The sequence below is a fragment of the Ursus americanus genome, chromosome 30 (assembly GCF_024610735.1).
Source record: "Ursus americanus isolate L20-20 chromosome 30, mUrsAme1.1.p, whole genome shotgun sequence".
Lineage (NCBI taxonomy): Eukaryota > Metazoa > Chordata > Mammalia > Carnivora > Ursidae > Ursus > Ursus americanus.
The window spans coordinates 27,400,516-27,422,092 of NC_142156.1; the positions used below are offsets into that span (position 1 = coordinate 27,400,516).

Here is a 21,577-nt window from a genome sequence, read left to right on the forward strand (position 1 = left end):
AATGCCTTCTGAATTGCAACCCCTTGAGTGAGCTGGTGTCACCTGGCTCGGTCATATTGGGGCTGCAACAAAATGTAGGTGCTGCGGCTATGTCATGAGTAATAACATGGCTTTTGCCAGTCTCCATGAGACTGGCACAGCCTCCCTTGTTCGCTTGCAAGTAGGGTGAAATCTCAGACCCTTTCCAGGTGTGGACACTCTCTAGTGCTGGATTAAGGGCAAACTCCACCCCACCCCCACCTCCACTGCCCACCCAGGCCTCCTGCCTATTCTGTCAAGGCCTTTGAGTCTCGAGCACTTCAAGCGGATCGAATCAATTACCAGTGAATCTAGGAATGTAGAGATTTCATTTCCAATTTCATGATATGCTGTCTGCTCTGTCGGAGACCACGGAAAATTTGGGACTTTGCCTACACCCAGCAATCTGCAGTTACTGGGCAGTTCAAAGTTCTACAGAAGGTGTTTTAGTGCCACCTACAGGCTGCTAATGAGGAGCTCTAGACGGCCGAGCGGCCTACTTCTGCGGTCTAGCCGCAGTGGGACGGAGGGACTTACGCAAAGCAGGGATGAATTTCACAAATATAGCTCAGTGTGAAAGATGTTAGATAGAAAAAGTATATATATATAGTACCATTTACAGAAAGTACAAAACCAGGTGAAACTAAGCGTGTCCGAGTTTTTCAGAGAAACAGAACCAATAGAATATATATATTACTTAAATTCCTTCAATCTCCTTTATATAAAATAGTGATATTTAATAATTTATATAAATTAATTCCCTATATATGCAGGGAGATAAGCGGGAGAATGCCAATATTTATATTTGGGGATTTATTGTCAGGGATTGGCCCATGTGATTGTGGGGGCTGGCAACTCTGAAATCTGTAGGTCAGTCTGGCAGGCCGGAAACTCAGCAGGATTTCTGTGTTACAGTCTTGAGGCAGATTTTCTTCTTTTCCCCTGTGAAACCTCAGTCTTTGCTGGTAAGCCCTTCTACTGAATAGATGAGGCCCATCTACAGTATCAAGGATAATCTTTACTTAACGTTAAGTGATTATAGATGTTAATCACATCTACAAAATACCTTCACAGCAACATCTAGACTAGTGTTTGACCTTACAACTAGCCACTACAGTCTAGCCAAACTGACACATAAAATTAACCATTGTATTGTCAACTTGGTACCCATACATATTTCCATACATATACATAAACCATAATTAATTTCCAAATAAAGACAATAACAAGGTCATACTTCTGTCTAGCATGACTATCCTGCATGCAACCCATCCCTTCCCCAGGAGAGGAGGCCAAGTCCTTGAGTGATGTTTACTCCTCTCCTTAAATATCATGATATAAAAGTATAAATACTATAACGTAAAGTTAACACATGTTATGTTACATAAAAGGGAATAAGAGGGGAAGAAGACAAAGGTATTTTGCACACATGCACGCATGCGCACGCACACACAAACACACATTTGTAATGAAATAAGAAATATATATTTCTTATATATATATGTATATATATATATAATCACCATCCCCATTTCTGCAATCAATCATGTGATCATAGGTGTTATTTATAACTATATTCTTCCAGTGCTCATTCTATATTTCCTTTGCCTTTAGCAAGCATCTTAGCTGGATAGGATTCCTTGCCTGGGGGTGACCCAAACCTTCATTCTTGCTCTACTTGAACTGGGTTGTTGATGTTTTCCATTGATTTTAATTCTAGGGCATGATAATACTAAGAGACACCCTAAGGGATCTGCAGTATTCCAGGCATACTCCTCCCTACCTCCACTGTAGACTAGCAGCCCAATTTCTCCTTAGTAGTCATGACCAATCACCCCAGTCAGCACAGTAACCCCTTCTTTGTCTGCTGACTCAGAGACATGAGGAGCCCACAGTGGCCAGTCCATAGTCTTAATTTCTAGTTCAAAAGAATCATTTTTGTCTCTGAGTGGAAGCACTCCTTCCTTTGAAAGTAAGATTTCTAGACCAGCAAAAAGTAAAAATTTTGCCCGTGGGTCACTAGGGGCAATAGCGAGTGGTGTCCCTCTCATTCCCACCCCTTGATTCCTGGTTATGGGAAAAATAGCACCATGTAATGGATACTGACTCAGAGCAATAGAGCCTCCTAGAGCACATTGCTCCAGGCTTGCCAGCTATTGCTGCCTAGCTCACCGCCTAGTCGCTGGCTGTCATTGAGTCTTCAAAGGCCATTCCACCATTCTACCATGACTGCTTCTTCTGGATGTTGGAGAACACAGTAAGACCAGTTAGTCCCATGAGCATAGGCCTATTGACACCACCCTTCATTTGCCATTAAGTGAATTTCTTGATCAGAAGCAATGCTGTGTGAAATGTCATTATGATGAATAAAACATTCTGTAAGTTCACAGGTGGTAGTTTTGGCAGAAGCACTGCATGCAAGGAAAGCAAATCCCTATCCAGAGTGTCTCTTCCAGTAAGAATAAAACACTGAATCTTCCATGATGAAAGTGGTTCATTGTAATCAACTTGTCACTAGGTAGTTGGCTGATCACCCAGGGGAATGATGCCAAATTAGGAACTCAGTGTTGGTCTCTGCTACTGGCAGGTTGTGCATTCAGCAGTGGCTATAGCCAGGTCAACCTTGGGAAGTGGCAACCCATGTTAATGAACCTCTGCATAACCTCCATCCCTGCCGCCTTAGCAATATTCACGAGCCCACTGGGCAATGACAGTGTGGCTGGGACAAGAGGCTGACTGGTGTCCACAGAACATGTCATCCTATCCACTTGAATATTAAAATCCTTCTCTGCTGAGGTCACCATTTGGTGACATAGGACACAAATATTTTCATGATTTTTTTTTCCCATTCAGAGAGGTCTATCCATACATTTCTTCCCCAAGTTTCCTTGTTACCAATTTTCCAAACATGTTCCTTCCACATTCCTGACCATCAAGCCACAGATCACGAATTGGTATACAATTGCATTTCTGGCCATTTCTCTTTCCAAGCAAAATGAACAACCAGGTGTAGTGCTGGAAGTTCTGCACACTGGGAGGATTTCCCTTCACCACTGTCCTTTGGGGACATCCCAGAAAGGGGCAGGAGTTCTGCAGCAGTCCACTTTTGGCTGGTGCCTGCCTATTGGACAGAACCTCTGTATACGTTTTCTCTTCCCAGTCAACTGGTCATATGCAACTCTCCACGAGTCCATAGGGGGTGGTTGCAACAAAGAAGGTAAGGAATGTAGCAAGAGTGGGAGCCAAGGGCTCCACTCAAAAATAGCAGCTTTTTGGGTCACTCAGTAAATGGGTGGAGTAGCATAGCCAAATGAAGGATATACTGCCTCCAAAGTCCTAAAGGGCCCACTACACATTGTACCTCTTTTTTGGTTGTAGGAGGAGACAGATACAATTTATCCGTCATCTTATAAGGGATAACCACACATGTCCCACACCACTGGACCCCTAGAAATTTCGCTAAGGTGGAAGTCCCCTGAAATTTGTCAGATTTATTTCCTATCCTCTGGCACAAAATGTCTTAGACTATTAAAGTCGAGAGTAGTTGCTACTTTTCACTCACTAGGTCCAACCAGCATAATGTCATCCATGAAATGGACAAGTGTGGTATCTTATGGAAGAGAAAGGCAATCAAGATCCTGGTGAACTCACTTTTTTAAGGTAAACCTGTCTCCAACATCAGGAATCCTTTCTATATAAACTTCGGCAAGACAGTTAAAATATACACCGTGTGTGTAGGAAATGTGGTTTGCTTAGGAAAGTCTCAAAAGAAGGTTTTGGTTGCCTTTACTGCATTTCAATTGTTATTATAGCCAAGAACTATAAATTATAATAAAGTTACTTTATTTAAAAAATCCTTGTGAACTAGGAGTGCCTGGCTGGCTCAGTCAGGAGAGCATGCAACTCTTAATCTTGGGGTCATGAGTTCAAGCCCTATGTTGGGTGTAGAGATTACTTTAAGAAAAATAAAAGATCCCTGTGAACTAAAATAGTTCACATAAGGCTGGAGAGCTGATACACCCCCGAGGTAGGACAGTGAAGGTGTCCTGCTGGCCTTGCCAGGTGAAAGCAAACTGCTTCTAGTGTTCTCTATTGACAGGCATGGAGAAAAAGCATTTGTCAGATCAATAGCTTCATGCCAGGTATCAGGGGATGCATGAATTTGCTCAAGCAATGAAGTCACATCTGGTATTGCAGCTGCAAGTGGAACTACCAGCACACTGGGGGTTGGTGCTTCAACAGATGAATTTTAGGGACTTGATGTGACTGTGTTTGGAGACTGGGCCTATAGGGAGGTAATTCAAGTGTAAATAGGGTTGTAAGGATGGGACCTAATCTAACATGACTGGGATCCTAATGAGAAGAGGATGAGACACCAGACATCTCTCTTTGTTTGAATGCACATAAAGGGAAGACCAGGTGAGGACACAGTGAGAAGGTAGATTTCTCAAAGTCAGGAAGACAGCTCTTACCAGATATTCAGTTTTCTTGCGCCTTGATCTGAGACTTCTAACCTCCAGGCAGAACTGTGAGAGAATAAAATTTCTGTTGTTTAAGCCACCCAGTCTGGGATATTCTATTGTGGGCGTCTAAGCTGACTTACACAATAGTGAAAATGCATTACTGACCTTGTTGCTGAAGGCAAATTTTTTCTGGTGGAAGTCTTTTTAATAAGTATTGAGGATAAAAGCAATTGCTTGATTGATAGCTGCAACTAGGTACCAGTGATGTGTTAATTTCTCAAGCAATGAAACCACATCTGTAGCAGCAACTTCAAATGCACCGACTGCCTGGGTAAATTTATGATAATCCACCGTCATTCTCCAGGATCCGTTTGTTTTCTGAGCGGGTCAAATAGATGAGCCGAATGGGGATGTGATGGGAATCACCACCTTGCATTCTTCAAGTCCTTGATGGTGGCACTAGTCTCTGCAATCCCAGGAATACAGGATTGCTTTTGGTGTACTATTGTCCTGGGTAGAGGCAGTTCTGTGGCTCCCACTAGTGGCTTCCCCTTGCACTCCCTCTACTGGTCAGAACACCTATGTGAAGATTCTGCCAGTTGCTGAGTATGTCTGTCCCAATTATGCATTCCAGAACTGGGGAAATAACCACGGAAAGGCTTGGGGACTCACTGTGAGATGAACCTCAGCCTAAAACTCCTCTGCTCACCCGATCTCCATAAACCCCTACTCTGACTGGTGGATCACAGCGATGTTTTAGGTCTCCTGGTATTAGTGTCAGTTCAGAGCTAGCGTTTAGTAATTCCTGAAAAGCCTAAGTACTTCCTTTGCCCCAGTGCATAATCACCATGGTAAAAGGCCGTAGGTCCCGAGGGAAGGCTGAGAGGAAGATTAATAGTACATATTTTTGGCAGTGCAGTACAGTCCTTCCTCAAGGGGATCTGGCCTCCCTTTTAGTCAAGGGTTTTTGGGTCTGTGAAGTGGGTCAAGTCAGGAATTGATTGAAAGGCTGTGACTCTTGGTTTTATGATATGAGTTAGGCTTCTGTGCACTTGACCTAGAACTCTTCCACTTTTACAGAACAAGAAGAATTTGATAGACTGGCTATCTATTTTCTTTCAGGGACACCATGATCTACTACCCAATGCCATAGGTCTCTGCCAATAAGACTATCCTGATTGCTGGTTTGAATCTGACAACTAGTCCTACTTTGTCTTTGGCAATTATCCTGATATCCTGGGATTCAATTATTCCCATTGCATTTAGGGATCTCAGTTTAGAAGCAGTAGTTCCCAACTGTTATTTTTTTTTCTTTCTTTCTTTCTTTTTCTTTCTTTCTTTCTTTCTTTCCTTTCTTTCTTTCTTTCTTTCTTTTCTTTCTTTCTTTCTCTTTCTTTCTCTCTCTCTCTCTCTCTTTTTAAAGATTTTATTTATCTATTTAACAGAGAGAGACAGCAAGAGAGGGAACACAAGCAAGAGGAGTGTGAGAGAGAGAAACAGGCTTCCTCACCTTAATGGCTGAGCCACCCAGGTGCCCCTCTTTCTTTCTTTCTTTCTTTCTTTCTTTCTTTCTTTCTTTCTTTCTTTCTTTCTTTTTCTTTCTCCTTCCTTCCTTCCTTCCTTCCTTCCTTCCTTCCTTCCTTCCTCTTTTTTTAGTTTTTATTTAAATTTCAGTTAAATGCATTGTAATATTAGTTTCAGGTGTACAACAGAGTGATTCAACACTTCCATACAGCGCCTGGTGCTCATCACAACTGCCCTCCTTACTCTTCATCACCTATTTCACCCACCCACCCCCCACCTCTCCTCTGGTAATCATTGGTTTGTTCTCTATAGTTAAGAGTCTCTTTCTTGGTTTGCCTTTCTTTTTTTTTTTTGCCCCTATGATCATTTGTTTAGTTTCTTAAATTCCACGTATGAATGAAATCATATGGTATTTTTCCTCTTATTTTGCTTAGCATAATATTTTCTAACTTCATTCACATCATTACAAAAGGCAAGATTTCATTCTTTTTGATGGCTGAGTAATATTCCATATATATTGTAATATTCCATAATTTTGGCTATTGTTGATTAGGCTGCTATAAACATTGGGGTGCCTGTACCCCTTCAAATCTGTATTTTTGTATTCTTTGGGTAAATACCTAGGAGTGTGATTGCTGAGTGGTAGGTTATTTCTATTTTTAACTTTTTGAGGAACCTCCATACTTTTTCCAGAGTGGCTGCACCAGTTTGCATTCCCACCGACAGTGTAAGAGGGTTCCCATTTCTCTGCATCCTAGACAACACCTCCCAACTGTTATTTCTTATTTCTTTTTTTTTTTAAGATTTTATTTATTTATTTATTTATTTATTTATTTATTTATTTATTTATTTATTTATTTGACAGAGAGAGAGAGAGAGAGAGAGCAAGCAGGGGGAGTGGCAGGCAGAGGGAGAGGGAGAAGCAGGCTCTCCACAGAGCAGGGAGCCAGATGCGGGGCTCAGTCCCAGGACACTGAGATCATGACCCAAGCCAAAGGCAGACACTTAACCAACTGAGCCCCCCAGTTGCCCCTCCAACCGTCATTTCTGACCTATAGGAGAAGAGTGACTATAGGAGTTTTTGAAGGTTGCTGGGGCTCTGCTCACAAATTTATTTCTTACAGTTATGGTGAAAGACATGTTCTCAAGACCCTCTTGGATTGGGTGAGCAGGTCTTTTAATGATAAATCCACTCTAATATTTCAAACTCCCTAAACCTTTGGATCCCTTCCTTTATAGTATACCAAAGTAGATCTGGCATTTCTTCATTTAGCATAGGTTACCTTTTGGTCCATGTTTCATCCAACCAGTCAACAAACCAACCAACCAACCAACCAACCAACCAACCAACCAACCAACCAACCAACGAACCAACCAACCAGCCTACCAGAATTCTTTCTAAGCCCTTGAGTTGCAACATTAAATCAAGAATCTCTGCTTATGGGATGCCTGGGTGGCTCAGTTGGTTAAGTGTCTGCCTTCAGCTCAGGTCATGATCTCAGGGTCCTGGGATTGAGTCCTGCATTGGGCTCCTTGTTCATCGGGAAGCCTGCTTCTCCCTCTGCCTGCTGCTCCCCGTGTTTGTGCTCTCTCTCTCTCTCTCTCTTGCTCTCTCTCTGGCAAATAAGTAAATAAAATCTTTAAAAAAAAATCTCTGCTTAGTAGGTTCATATCAACAAAATTGGCCTGATCCTACTTTACCTTCCACCATTATCCCATATTCTTTTTTTAAAAAGATTTATGTATTTTAGAGAAAAAGAGAGAGAGAGCATGAGTGGGAGGGCAGAGGGAGAGGGAGAGAGAATCTCCAGCAGACTCTGTGTTGAGCATGGAGCCTGACATGGGGCTCAATCCCATGATCCTGAGATCATGACCTGAACCGAATCCAAAGTTGGATGCTTAACCAACTATGCCACCCAGGTGCCCCATCATTAACCCATAATATTCTTTTTTTTTTTTTTTAAGATTTTTTATTTATTTATTCGACAGAGATAGAGACAGCCAGCGAGAGAGGGAACACAAGCAGGGGGAGTGGGAGAGGAAGAAGCAGGCTCATAGCGGAGGAGCCTGATGTGGGGCTCGATCCCAGAACGCAGGGATCACGCCCTGAGCCGAAGGCAGACGCCCAACCGTTGTGCCACCCAGGCGCCCCAACCCATAATATTCTTAATATCCATCCCCACACATATGCCCCAGAATTATGTCTATATAAATTGGAAAAATATCTCCAATTCTTTTGGAGCATAGTGTACCTCCTCGTGGGTCAAATTTTCTGCCTTTTGAGGGCTTGCTGGGACTTGAGTTTTGCTATATTTCTAGAAGCAAAGAGGGGTATCTGGGGTGAGTCCTGATGTGGATTAGCAGTGTCTTGCAAAGCAACTACCTCAAAAGAGGCCATTGCAGGCTCTTCAGACAAAGCAGGGTCTACATCCTCAGAAGGGAGTGGAAGGTTGCTCGATTTCTTTCTTTCTTTCTTTCTTTCTTTCTTTCTTTCTTTCTTTCTTTCTTTCTTTCTTTCTTTCTCTCTCTCTCTCTCTCTCTCTCTCTCTCTCTTTCTTTCTTTCTTTCTTTCTCTTATTTATTTGAGAGACAGAGCAAGCACAAGCAGGAGGCAGAGGGAGAGGAAGAAGCAGACTCCCCACTGAGCAGCGAGCCTGATGCGGGGCTCAATTCCAGGACCCTGGGATCATGACCTGAGCGGAAGGCAGACGCTTAACTCACTGAGCCACCCGGGTGCCCCAGAAGGGTTGTTTCTACCAGCAAAGAAGACACATAATTTAGGGCTCCATGTCCCTAGCTTCATCAGGATCTATCCATATTTCTCCATTGCAGTTTTCAGGGTCTCGTTTTTTCCAATCCATGACCTTGCAGCAGTTCCCTGTGTGGCTGGGATTCAATTTGTGTTGTTATTGAACCGCTTGCAGGATGAGGTTCTGCATTTGGTTTTCAGAAATCTCAGCTCTGTGGTGATGTCACCAGCCAGACCCCAACACCTCATCTTTACATTTGCTCATACTAACCTTGTCTTACATTTTTCCTTAAGCTCTTCTTTCTGGCTTACCTCTTAACTCAGGCTAATGAAACCTGAAACCACCCCTCAGGTGATGCCCTGACAAGACCTCCAGCTGGCCCAGGCCACCCAGACTCCTTGAGTTAAACCCGACTCTCACCTGTGAGGGTGGACAATGCAATGACCCCTTGAATGATGGGCAATTGCCTTTACCTCATTCTAATACTAAAATCTCCACCCAAGGAGGAGCCTCAGCCTCATTTACATGACATACAATGTTTGTATAGGCATGTTTCTTTAAGGTGCATGTATGACCTTATGTAGGCCTTTACATACAATGACAAGGTTTCCCTATCTAGACATTCATCCTAACCCTAAGCAGAAGGAATTACCCACTCAGCCTTTCTTGGGGAGACATGGTTTTGGAAGCTATTTCCTGTGATCTCCTTATTTGCTTCAAATAAAGTTTACTTTGTGTGACAACTCCACCTGGTGTATCTGTGACTCATCAAGGAGGGAACTCAAGTTGGTTTGATTACAGTGACTAGAGAGAAAGGGTTCTTTCAGGGCAGACATAGAAACTTCCCAGGTAGTTATGTGGGGGTTGAGCTGGGAATTTGAAGCCCTGAGCTCATCCTTTTCTTTCCCTATTTTTCTGGCACAGATAAGAGCAAACAGTCAATCTCTTTATACTCATTCATTTAACAAAAAAATTCTAAGGTATCAAATACATGGTAAACCTCAGAACTTTGTTTCGCATACGTATTTGAGTAGGAGTATTTGATGTTGATATTTCGGGCATCTGTTTTGTGACATCATGCCATGGACTATCGATGCCCCTTTCCCCCTGGGAATAGAGTCATTATTGCCTTTAAATCTATTCAGATTAGAGAACCAATTCAGAAAATTCATCCTTAAAATTCTCTTTCTTTAGAACCACTCTTGGTATTAAGATCTGTATCAGAGTTTTCCGGATATATGTTATTCTACTGGTTCTGATCTCTATATATTTTAGGGAATTGGCTTATGTGACTGTGGGGGCTGGCAAGTCTGAAATTCGTAGAACAGGCAGGAAAACCGGAAACTCAGGAGGGGTTTCTGTGTTACAGTCTCAAGGCTGAAGTCCTTACTTTCCCCTGGGAAACTTCAGTCTTTGCTCTTAAGCCTTTCAACTGAATGGATGAAGCACATTCAAATTATTGATGGTAAACTCTTCTACTTTAAGTCAAGTGATCACAGATGTTAATCACATCTACAAAATACCTCCACGGCAACATCTAGACTAGTGTTTGAACAAACAACTGGGCACCATAGCTTACCAAGTTGACACATAAAATAAACCATCACACTAACTTATGCTGTTGGAAATGAGGATAGTGGTTACCCTTGGGGCAGGGGTATAATGACCAGAAGGGAGCATAAGCAGAGCTTCTGGGGTGCTGGTCATGTACTATTTCTTGATCCAAAGATGATTGCATGGATGTGTTCAGTTTGGAAAATTCAGCAAGCTGTACGCTTATGATTATGTGTATATTTTGGAATGTATATTTTACTTCATTAAAAAGTAAAATGTTTAGAAAAAAAGAAGTAAGACAAAACAATAGAAACAAGAAAAAAGCATTACATCAATTATGGAGTGTTTTTAATTATAAGAGATTACCAGATGTAACTCTATATTGATACATTTAAATATCTCCCTGAAATGATTGATTTTTAAAGGAAAATAATGATCAAAATTGACTTGGAAAGGTGGGAAATCTAAAGAGACCAATACATTTTAAAAAATTTAAAGGTAATTAAAATCAACCACTCCTTCACGACTAAAGGCATCAGGCCTATACGATTTTGTACATGTCATCTGCAAAATATTTGTAGAATAGTAGCTCCTATGTTATTTAAACTAGCCCAGATCAGAAAAAGGTGAAAGCTTCCTGACTTATTTTTGGTTAATATAATTCAGAAGCCATAAAAGGACAAGAATAGCATGCATGTGTGCATGTAAAGTACACACAAACTATCTGCTCATATTCCTTATAAATACAGAGGCAAAAGTCCTAAATAAAATATTAATGAATTACCAGCCATGTATTAGAACAATAATGGTTCAGCATTAGGGAATTTATTAATGTACTGATAGAAAACAGGTGATAAAATAAAACACTAATTCCTTTTTAAAAAAAAATTATTTATTTTTTGAGAGACAGAGAGTGCATGAGAGCAAGAGAGCGAGCACAAGCAGGCAGAGGAGCTGAGGGAGAGGGAGAAGCAGGGTCCCTCCCCAGGACCCTGGGATCATGACCTGAGCTGAAGGCAGATGCTTAACCAACTGAGCCACCCAGGCGCCCCATGAATAAATCTTTAAAAAAATAAACATACAAAATGTAAGAGCTTTCTTATAAAGAATATATAAAAAAAGAGTTCTCCTCCCCAAAAAGAGCCCATTCACAATAGTATAAGAAACTGTTAAAAGATTTAATAAGCCTAATGAGAAACATGTACAATTATATGAAGAAAAACTTTAGAACTATAATGCAGCACATATAATTAAACTTACATGAACTTTCTTTGGTGATCTCCACATGTTAGTACATTAGCAGAAGAATGGTCAAATAAACCACTATTCATCCATAGTTTGAAAGGCATAGGTTACAAGACTGAAAGAATGAACTGGGGCCATGCTGAAAGATCTCTAAGACATATTGGATATTTTTTAAAAAGCAAAAAATGGTATAGAATTTGTTAACTTATTTTCAAAAACCCAAACAAACTTTGTGATACTAGGTACACATATATGTTTTATGTTCTGTAAGGCCATTGAATATGTGTCAAGGGATAACACAGTAACAATCATATTCTTTGGGCAGGAAGATTAGATTGTGGGGTGAAAGCGAACTTTAACTTTCTACTCTATATAAACTTATTTTTTTAAAAGATTTTATTTCTTTATTTGAGAGAGAGAGAGCACAAGCAGGGTGAGGGGCAGAGGGAGAAGCAGCTAGGAGGGGCTCCATCCCAAGACTCTGGGATCATGACCTGAGCTGAAGACAGATGCTTAACCAACTGAGCCACCCAGGTGCCCCTAAATAAACTTTATTTTCAAACATTTCTTTCTTTCTTTCTTTCTTTCTTTCTTTCTTTCTTTCTTTCTTTCTTTCTTTCTTTCTTTCTTTCCTTCCTTCCTTCCTTCCTTCTTTTTCTTTCTTTCTTTCTCTTTCTTTCTTTCTTTCCTTCCTTCCTTCCTTCCTTCTTTTTCTTTTTCTTTCTTTCTTTCTTTCTTTCTTTCTTTCTCTTTCTTTCTTTCTTTCTTTCAAAGATTTTACTTATTTATTTGAAAGAGAGAGAGAGAGAGACAGAGAGCGTGAGCAGGGGGAGGGGCAGAGGGAGAGAGAGTAGACTCCCTGCCAAGCAGAGAGCCCAACACAGGTCCGATCTCAGCACCCTGAGATCATGCCCTGGGCTGAAGGCAGATGCTTAACCAACTGAACCACCCGTGCTGCCCTCAAATATTTCTTATAATAAATAGTCTTATAATAATTATGTAAGAATTGTCAAAGAGAAGGAGAAGATAAGCCACAGAATGGGAGAAAATAATTGCAAAAGACACATCTGGTAAAGGATGATTGTCCAAAATATACAAAGAACTCTAAAAACTCAGAAATAAAACAAAACCCTGATAAAACAAACAAACAAAAAAACAAAACAAAAAAACGGGAGGCAAAAGACTTGGACATCTCATCAAAGAAGATATACAGACAGCAATAAGCATATGAAAAGATGCTCCATATCATATGCCATCAGGGAAACAGAAATTAAAACAATAATGAGATACCACTACATACCTATTAAAATGATGAAAACACAACATTTTGTGTTCTGTGTTTGTGTTGAGCAATAGGAACTCTCATTTGTTGCTGGTGGGAATGCAAAATGGTACAGCCAGTTTGGAAGACAGTTTGGCGGTATCTTGCAAAACTAAACATACTCTCACCATAGGGTAAGAGTCCTTGGTGTATATCCAAAGAATTGAAATTTTATGTCCACATAGAACCTACACATGGATATTTATAGCAACTTTATTCATAATTGCCAAATCTTAGAAACAAACAAGATGTCCTTTAATAGGTGAACGGATTCATAAACTGTGGTACATCCAGACAATGGAATATTATTTAGAGCTTCAACTATACTTTAAAAAAAATAAAAAAGTCAGCTATACGTTCTAAAAAATTTTTATTCAGTGCTAAAAAAAATGAGCTATCAAGTCCTGAAAAGACACAGAGGAAACTTAAATGTACATTACTAAGTGAAAAGAGCTGATCGGAAAAGGCTATATACTGTATGATTCCAACTTTGTGACACTCTGGAAAAGAAAAAATTTGGTGACAGCTGAATGATTAGTGGTTGTCAAGGGTTGGGGGGAGGGGGGAGGAATAGGCAGAGCACAGAGAATTTGTAAGACAGTAAAACTATTCAGTATGATACTACAATGCTGGGTGTATGTCACCATGCATTTGTCAAAACCCATAGAATATACAATACCCAGAGTGAATCCCAAGGTAAACTATATAGACTCTGAGTGATACTGATGATGATGAGTCAGCATATTTTATCAATTATAACAACCGTACTACTGTGTTGTTAGCAGTTGATAGTGGGGGAGGCTGTGTGTGGGGTAGAGGAGGCTTGTGTATGAGAACTCTATGTATTTTCTGCTCAATTTTACTGTAAACCTAAAACTGCTCTAATAGATAAAGTCTTAAAAAAAAATTCCCTGTACTTCACCTATTCAACCCTCCACCTGGATAATCTCTGGTAAATATTGATCTGTTTACTGTCTCTGAGTTTTAAATATGCTTTTTAATTTAAAAAACATATATATATATTTTAAAGATTTTATTTACTTATTCGACAGAGATAGAGACAGCCAGCGAGAGAGGGAACACAAGCAGGGGGAGTGGGAGAGGAAGAAGCAGGCTCATAGTGGAAGAGCCTGATATGGGGCTCGATCCCATAACTCTGGGATCACACCCTGAGCCGAAGGCAGACGCTTAACCGCTAACCACCCAGGCGCCCCTAAAAATATATATTTTTAAAGATTTTATTTGAGAGAGAAAGAGACAGAGACAGAGAACATGAGCAGGGAGGAGAGGGAGAAGTAGGTTCCCTGCTGAGCAGGGAGCCCAATGTGGGGCTCGATCCCTTATGACCTGAGCTGAGGGCAGACACTTAACTGACTGAGCCACCTAGACACCAATTTATTATTTTTAAAATTAAAAAAATTTAATTAACAAATAATGTATTATTTGTTTTAGGGGTACGGGTCTGTGATTCATCAGTCTTATATAATACCCAATGCTCATTACAGCACATACCCTCCCCAATGTCCATCACTTAGGTACCCCATCCCCTCACCCCTCTCCCCTCCAGCAACCCTCAATTTGTTTCCTAAGATTAAGAGTCTCTTACGGTTTTTCTCCCTCTCTGGTTTTATCTTGTTTTATTTTTTCCTCTCTTCCCCTATGATCTTCTGCCTTGTTTCTTAAATTCCACGTATCAGTGAGACCATATAATTATTTTTCTCTCATTGACTTATTTCACTTAGCATAATATCCTCTAGTTCCATCTACATCATTGCAAATGGCAAGATTTCATTTTTTTGATGGCTGTGTAATATTCCATTGTATATATATATATCACATCTTCTTTATCCATTTATCTGCTGATGGACATCTGGGCTCTTTCCATAGCTTGGCTATTGTGGATATTGCTGCTATAAACATTGGGGTGCACAGGCACCCCTAATTTACAGAATATTTTTTAAAAGTTGTAGAGTTTTTAGGGGCACTTGTCTGGCTCAGTCAGAAGAGCATATGACTCTTCATCTCGGGGTTATGAGTTTGAGCCCCACATTGGGTGTAGAGATTACTTAAATAAATAAAACTTTTTTAAAGTTTTGGAGCTTTTCTAAATTGACTGGATTTTTATAGATAGTGAGTACTGTTTTTGGAAACGAGTGTCTTTGATTTTAAAGCAGTTACAGTTGTTATTAGTAATCATACCTGCAACTCACAGATTTGGGGCCTGTTAAAGTATCAATGACATCTTCCTTTTTTTTTTTTTTTAAGAGAGGGCGCATGGTGGGGGAAGAAGGGCAGAGAGAGAGAGAACCTTAAGCAGGCTCCACCAGAGTGGAGCCCAACGTGGGGCTCAACCTCACAACCCTGAGATCATGATCTGAGCCGAAATCAAGAGTAGGACGCTTAACCTACTGAGCCACCCAGGCACCCCAACATCTTATCATTTTTAGTTTAAAAAAAAAAAAGGCAAGTAAAAAAAATTCCAGAAAGGCTGAGTCATTTCTCCACCTTCCTCTGCAGGTTTCTGTGCAATCCATCAGGGGACAGCTGGGACTATTTTGAAAACTTTCTAGCCTGCTAATCCCACCATGCCCCATATTCTTGTCATTTCTCATTTCTGGCCATAATCCAAAATATAAACCCTTTCTGCAGACTTATTTTTGAAATTTTTTTTCTATTTTCATTCCCCCAACCTAATATTCCACCATTTCCCATCCTAATTTTACCACTATGCTCTCTAGAATGCCTGATAAACAAAATACCCTAAATCGCTAAACTCTCTGCAGAATAGAGGCATCCCCCTCTCCTCGAAAGTTCATGTTACACCATTTTACTTTTATGCAGATCCTACATCAGTACCTGTTTTTGCTAACAGAAAAAAAAAATCTAAAGGGGATTTTTACCTTTAAAGAGGTGAAAAATGAAAACAGCATTCAGTGTTCGTTTTGCAGGTAGCTGTTACAGAGGCAGCAGTAACCCTGAGCATCAGGGGCAATGCAGAGCTCCTTCCTACACAGCATCTGAACATCAAGCTGCCAGAGCTTTGAACTGTGTGAGCATCTGTGCCTTATGCTGATTTATTTTGTGCATCCATTAACCAGCTGTGACCTAAGGTGGTATCAGAAAAGCCTAAGAGAATTTATGGGTCTGAGACTTCTTAAAAAGTTTCCATGTAAACTTATGGTAATAGATTCTTCCCTTGCCATTTCATCTTAGGAAAGGTTTTATAGGAATGCTCTACTTTCAGATAGGCAAGGGAAATCTGTATTCCTCCACTTCCCGGGTTTGACAGGATCATTGAGGGCTCTTTTCCACTTGGTTCTTCCCAGGGTTTTCTGTTTTGCTTGTTTGACTTATTTCTTTGTGAACTCTGGCTCCAGACTTCAGTCTTTCAGTTCATTTTGGATCCTGTCATTTTCTTAGGTGACCTGAGTTTCTTCATGAAGAACTTTCTAATTTCTAGTACCTCATTGCCTGTATCTTGGTTCTTGACACCCCCAAACCCGTTCTGTGAAAACTTTAAACATTTTGATGACTTTGGAGCCTTACCTTCTCTCTCCTTCACACCAGCTCTTCGACCTCCATAACCCCTCGGTTTTTCCCTCTCAACTCTGTCCCTCCTGTGTTTACATTTCGGCCGAGCCTGGACTCCTTAGGCGTATTTCCACCCTTCCTTGCTTGTTAACTGGCCCGGCAAGGCACCCTTCCGTCTTCGTTTGCTCTGAGCCTGTGTCTAGGTTGGGGGTTAGACACTGACCAGTATTGACCCGGGGCCCAGGATGGTTTTTCTCACTTTTCCCAATTACCATACTTTAACAATAAATTCTTTCAATTTTCATTACAGCACAGCAAAGTCCAGTACGCCAAGAGCGGCGCCTTCCCAGGGTCGGGCTCTTTCAGGAGGCGCAGGCGCAGTCACCCTACACGCGGCCTCTCGGGGCATGACGGGTAAAGGGGCGGGGCGCGCGGATATCACGCGCTGTTCCCTGTCGGCTGCGGGGTCGTGGTGGGTTGCGGTCCCCGCGCCGCCCCGGCCGCCCTCTTCGGTGGCGGGAGGGGCATACGGAGGAGGCGCGGCCTCGGGGAAGCCATGTTTGTAGCGCGCCACATCGCGGCGGACCATAAAGATCTCATCCATGATGTCTCTTTCGACTTCCATGGGCGTCGGATGGCTACCTGCTCCAGCGACCAGAGCGTCAAGGTGTGCGTGGAGCCTTGGGCGGGGCCGGGCCCGGAAGGAGGGGAAGTGAGACCGTGCAAGACTCGCTGTTAGAGCGGAGGGAGCGGCGCTTGGAAAGGGGACAACCCCCCGATTTTGAGGCGCGCCGCTGGGCACGAGGTTTGGAGCCCAAGGCGGGCGGGGCGGCGGGTGTGCTCCGCCATCCTTGCCTCAGTATTGTGGGGTCACAGCCGCCCCCCGCCCCGGGGTGGGAGGTGGTACCCTGCCTTGCGCCTGCGCGGAGGGGGAGGGCGGGCGTCGTAACCATGTGCGCGCTCCCGCCACTGGGGGCCTTGGGAGTACGCTTGTTCCAGCGCGCGCGGTCTCGGGTACTTATGGGCGAGAGCATGAGAGCCCTTCAATTTAGTGTGCGCGAGGGATTTGTCAGACTGCGCGGGTTTGGGGGTAGTTGTGCTCTTACCACGCTGGTTCAGCCAGGGCACTTTGCCTTGCGACTTATAATTCAGTTAGCTCGCGGTGTGATCTCAAGTGCTGTGTGCCTTGTCTCCGTCTGGGGAGATTGTTCTATGTTCAGAGAGGAAGCACATCTCTTTCCGCGATGGAAGAAACAAATCCATGTTTGTTTCTTAGAGTTCGTGTAAATGTACGCTGCTCTGAGAAGCAATTTCTGTGATAAGAGAATGGTCTTTGGGATTTAGGAAATTTAGAGATTATGATACAGTGAATGATAATAGTCTTGAAGATGAAAGCTGGAATGTGGATTATTTGTATTTCTCGACGGCTCCAAAATGACTGAAAATCTGAAGGACCGTTTTTACTACTTGTTTTTCACAGACAAGTTTGACACCAGTGAATCCTCAAAGATTATTAATAACTACTAGCTTTGGGGCTCCTGGGTAGCTCAGTTGGTTGAGCATGGGACTCTCTGATTACAGCTCAGGTCCTGATCCTAGGGTCGTGAGATGGAGCTGCAACGAGCTCTGAGCTCAGCGGGGGTCTGCTTCTGTCCTCCCTCTCCTCAGCCCCTCTCCTCACACACACACACTCTCTCTCTCAAATACATGCATACATAAATTCCCTTTTGAAAAATAATATCGTCAAATCCATGGAGTAACTATAGCGTTGTAATTACTAAAAGGTTTAAAATCACTTAATTTTTTTAAGTGTGGCAAACTAACCATCTTTAAGTATATTTTATAGTTAAATGGCATTAAGCACAACATTCCCATTGTTGTGCAGCCATCACCACTCTTCATCTCTGGAACTTTCTTTTCATCCTAAACTAAAACTCTACACAGTGATTTCTTCCCTACTGCCCCTAGCCCTTGGTCACTTCTAATCCTTCCTTTATAAATTTGACAATGCCAGATAATCTCATATGAATGTAACCATACAATATTTGTCCTTTTGTGTTTGGTTTATTACATTTACCATGATGTTTTCAAGGTTCATCCGTATTTGTAACATGTATCGTAATTTCATTAAGATTGAATAATATTGGGACGTCTAGGTGGCTCAGTAGGTTAAGGGTCTGTCTTGAGCTCAGATCATGATCCCGGGTCCTGGGATTGAGTTCCCAGTCAGGCTCCTTGCTCATCAGGGAGCCTGCTCTCCCTCTGTCTACCGCGCACGCCCCCTATGCCTGCCGCTCCCCCTGCTTGTGCCAGTGTGCTCTCTCTCTCTGACAAATAAAATCTTAAAAAAAAAAAAAAAAAAAAGATTGATGGGCACCTGGGTGGCTCAGTTGTTAAGCGTCTGCCTTCAGCTCAGGTCTTCATCCCAGCGGGTTCGAGCGCTACATCGGGCTCCCCGCTCAGCGGGAAGACTGCTGCTTCCTCTCCAGCTCCTCCCTGCTTGTGTTCCCTCTCTCGCTGTCTCTCTCTGTCAAATAAATAAAATCTTAAAAAGAACTAATATTTTGTTGTATGTGTACACATTTTGTTTATCCATTTATCTGTCCACTTGTCAAATATTGCATTAACGTCTGTTATCTGAATATTGCCAAACATTTTTTCCTTATCTGATTATTATTGAATCTTTTAATCTATTTTGTAGATTTTGTCTGTCAGAAGTACTGTTGCGATGAAAATCTTCATTACTTTAGCTTTTCATGTGTTTTCAATGATTTTCTTTTTTTTTTTTTTTAAGATTTTATTTATTTATTAGACAGAGATAGAAACAGCCAGCGAGAGAGGGAACACAAGCAGGGGGAGTGGGAGAGGAAGAAGCAGGCTCATAGCGGAGGAGCCTGACGTGGGGCTCGATCCCATAACGCAGGGATCACGCCCTGAGCCGAAGGCAGACGCTTAACCGCTGTGCCACCCAGGCGCCCCTCAATGATTTTCTTAACCTCATTCAAGTAGAGAAACTAGTGAATATTTTAAAAGCTTTTGTGAATAATTGGCAGATTGCCTTTTCCAAGGTTCTACTATTTTACACTGCTAGAGTAGTAATTTGATAGGATCATTATCCCTGATAGGCATTATTATTTTTTCTTTAATTTTGTAAATTGTGGTAAAATACACATAACATAAAATTTACCATTGTAACCGTGTTTAAGTGTATAGTTCAGTAGTATTAAGAACATTCATATCTTTGTGCAACCATCACCACCATCTATCTACAGAACTTTTCATTTTGCAGAACTGAAACTCTGTACCCATTCTCCCTATCATCACCCCCTGGCAATCCCCATTCTACTTTCTGTCTCTCTGAATTTGACAACTCTAGGTACCTCATATAAGTGGAATCATACAATATTTGTCTGTTTTGTGACTAGCTTATTTCACTTAGCATAGTGTCTTTTGAAGTTTGCACATGTTGGAAACTGTGTTCTTTCTTTTTAAGGCTGAATGATGAGCAAAATGTAGTTCTTCAAAAATTTCTTCCCTCTTTCCCTTCAAGACTGAATATGTATTGTAAATACTACATTTTGCTTATCATTCATCTGGCAGTGGACTTGGGTTGCTTCTACATTTTTGCTGTTGTGGATAATTCTGCTATGAATGTGGGTGTACAAACACCTCTTTGAGACCCTGCTTTCATCTCTTCTGGGTGTATACCCAGAAATGGAATTGCTGGATCATGTGATGATTCTATTTTTCATTTTTTTGAGGCATTTATCATTTCTTCCTTTTTTTAAAAAAAGATTTTATTTATTTATTTGACAGAGGGAGAGGGCACAAATAGGGGGAGCATCAGGCAGAAGGAGAGGGAGAAGCAGGCTCCCCGCTGAGCAGAGAGCCCCATGCAGAGCTTCATCCCAGGACCCTGGGATCATGACCTGAACCAAAGGCAGATGTTAGCTGACTGACTACTACAATTACAAAACTTGACTGCAACTGTAATTGTCTCTGTTACCTATGAGAGCATAGATTCCTTGACCCCTCAGTGCTCAGCCTGGTGCCTGGCACTCCCGAGGTTCTCATTAGTATGTGACTGAATGTTTACTTATTGGTGGTTATTTTGTGAATTTATGTTCACTTCTTTTGCCCTAAGACTGATGTTAATGTTTTTAGTGTTAGCGTTAATGTCTTCATGTTTGTAGGAATACGTGGGAATAAAATATGTCTTTTATTTTTTTATAGGTCTGGGATAAAAGTGAAAGTGGGGATTGGCATTGTACCGCTAGCTGGAAGGTTAGTATTTTTACCGTGCTTTTAAAAAAATTCAGATGTTTGCTATTTATTTGGTATCATCAGTGACTTGCTATCATCTTTGAGAAAATCGTAAAATGTATACTTCTTTTCCTAAAGTATCTTATGTTTTTAACTATTAAAGTCACAAAAATACACTTCAGAAAATTTGAGAGTAGGAAAATGTGCAATTCCATAGCGTTCTAATATAACTTTTTAGCATTTAGTATTTATTACTTACTTTTTTCTTTGCGTATATATTTTTTAAGTTGGCTCCACGCCCAGTGTGGAGCCCAGCATGGGGCTTGAACTCACGAAACTGAGATCAAGACCTGAGCTGAGATCAAGAGTTGGACAGCTAACTGACTGAGCTACCCAGGTGCCCCTGCATATTTTTAATTGTGATATTTTGTGCAAGTTCTGTTCCTTTTTTAAAAAACAGCTGTACTCAGAATTTTACATACCATTAGAGTCATCAATTTTAAATGAATAGTTCAACAAATGTTAGTAAATTTATACACTTGTGCAGCTGTCACCACAGTCTAGTTTTAGAACACTTCCATCAACCCTGAAATTGCCCTTCTGCCTCTTTGGGGTCAATCCCCATCCCCACCCAAGCCCTAGGCAACCACTGAACTGTTTTCTGTCTCTGTACTTTTCTTTTTCTAAACATTTCATGTAAGTGGAATTCTACAATATGTAGTTCTTTATGTCTGGCTACTTTCCCTTTTCCTTGTGGTTCATTCATGTTGAGGTATGTATTAGTAGTTTGATCTTTTATAAACAGTTCAATGGCATTTACTACATTCACAATGTTGGTACAACTACCATCTCTGTCCAGTTCCAAAACTATAACACTCCAAAAGGAAGCCCTTATTTCTTGCTTTTTT

The 21,577-nt window shown here is 41.4% G+C and overlaps 1 protein-coding gene across 2 annotated transcripts in view; it reads left to right on the forward strand.

Annotated features, from left to right (window-relative positions):
- Window positions 1-16,823: 16,823 nt before the first annotated feature.
- Window positions 16,824-21,577, forward strand: part of LOC123803610 (nucleoporin SEH1) — a 168,763-nt gene continuing 164,009 nt past the window's right edge. The window contains exons 1-2 of one of the 2 annotated variants that reach the window (XM_087857493.1): window positions 16,824-17,073; window positions 20,640-20,690. In XM_087857493.1, coding sequence (XP_087713619.1) covers window positions 16,963-17,073; window positions 20,640-20,690 — 162 coding nt within the window. In that variant the 5' untranslated portion in view covers window positions 16,824-16,962. The remainder of the gene's footprint in view (window positions 17,074-20,639; window positions 20,691-21,577) is intronic. The other variant, XM_045815131.2, reaches the window with a different exon arrangement.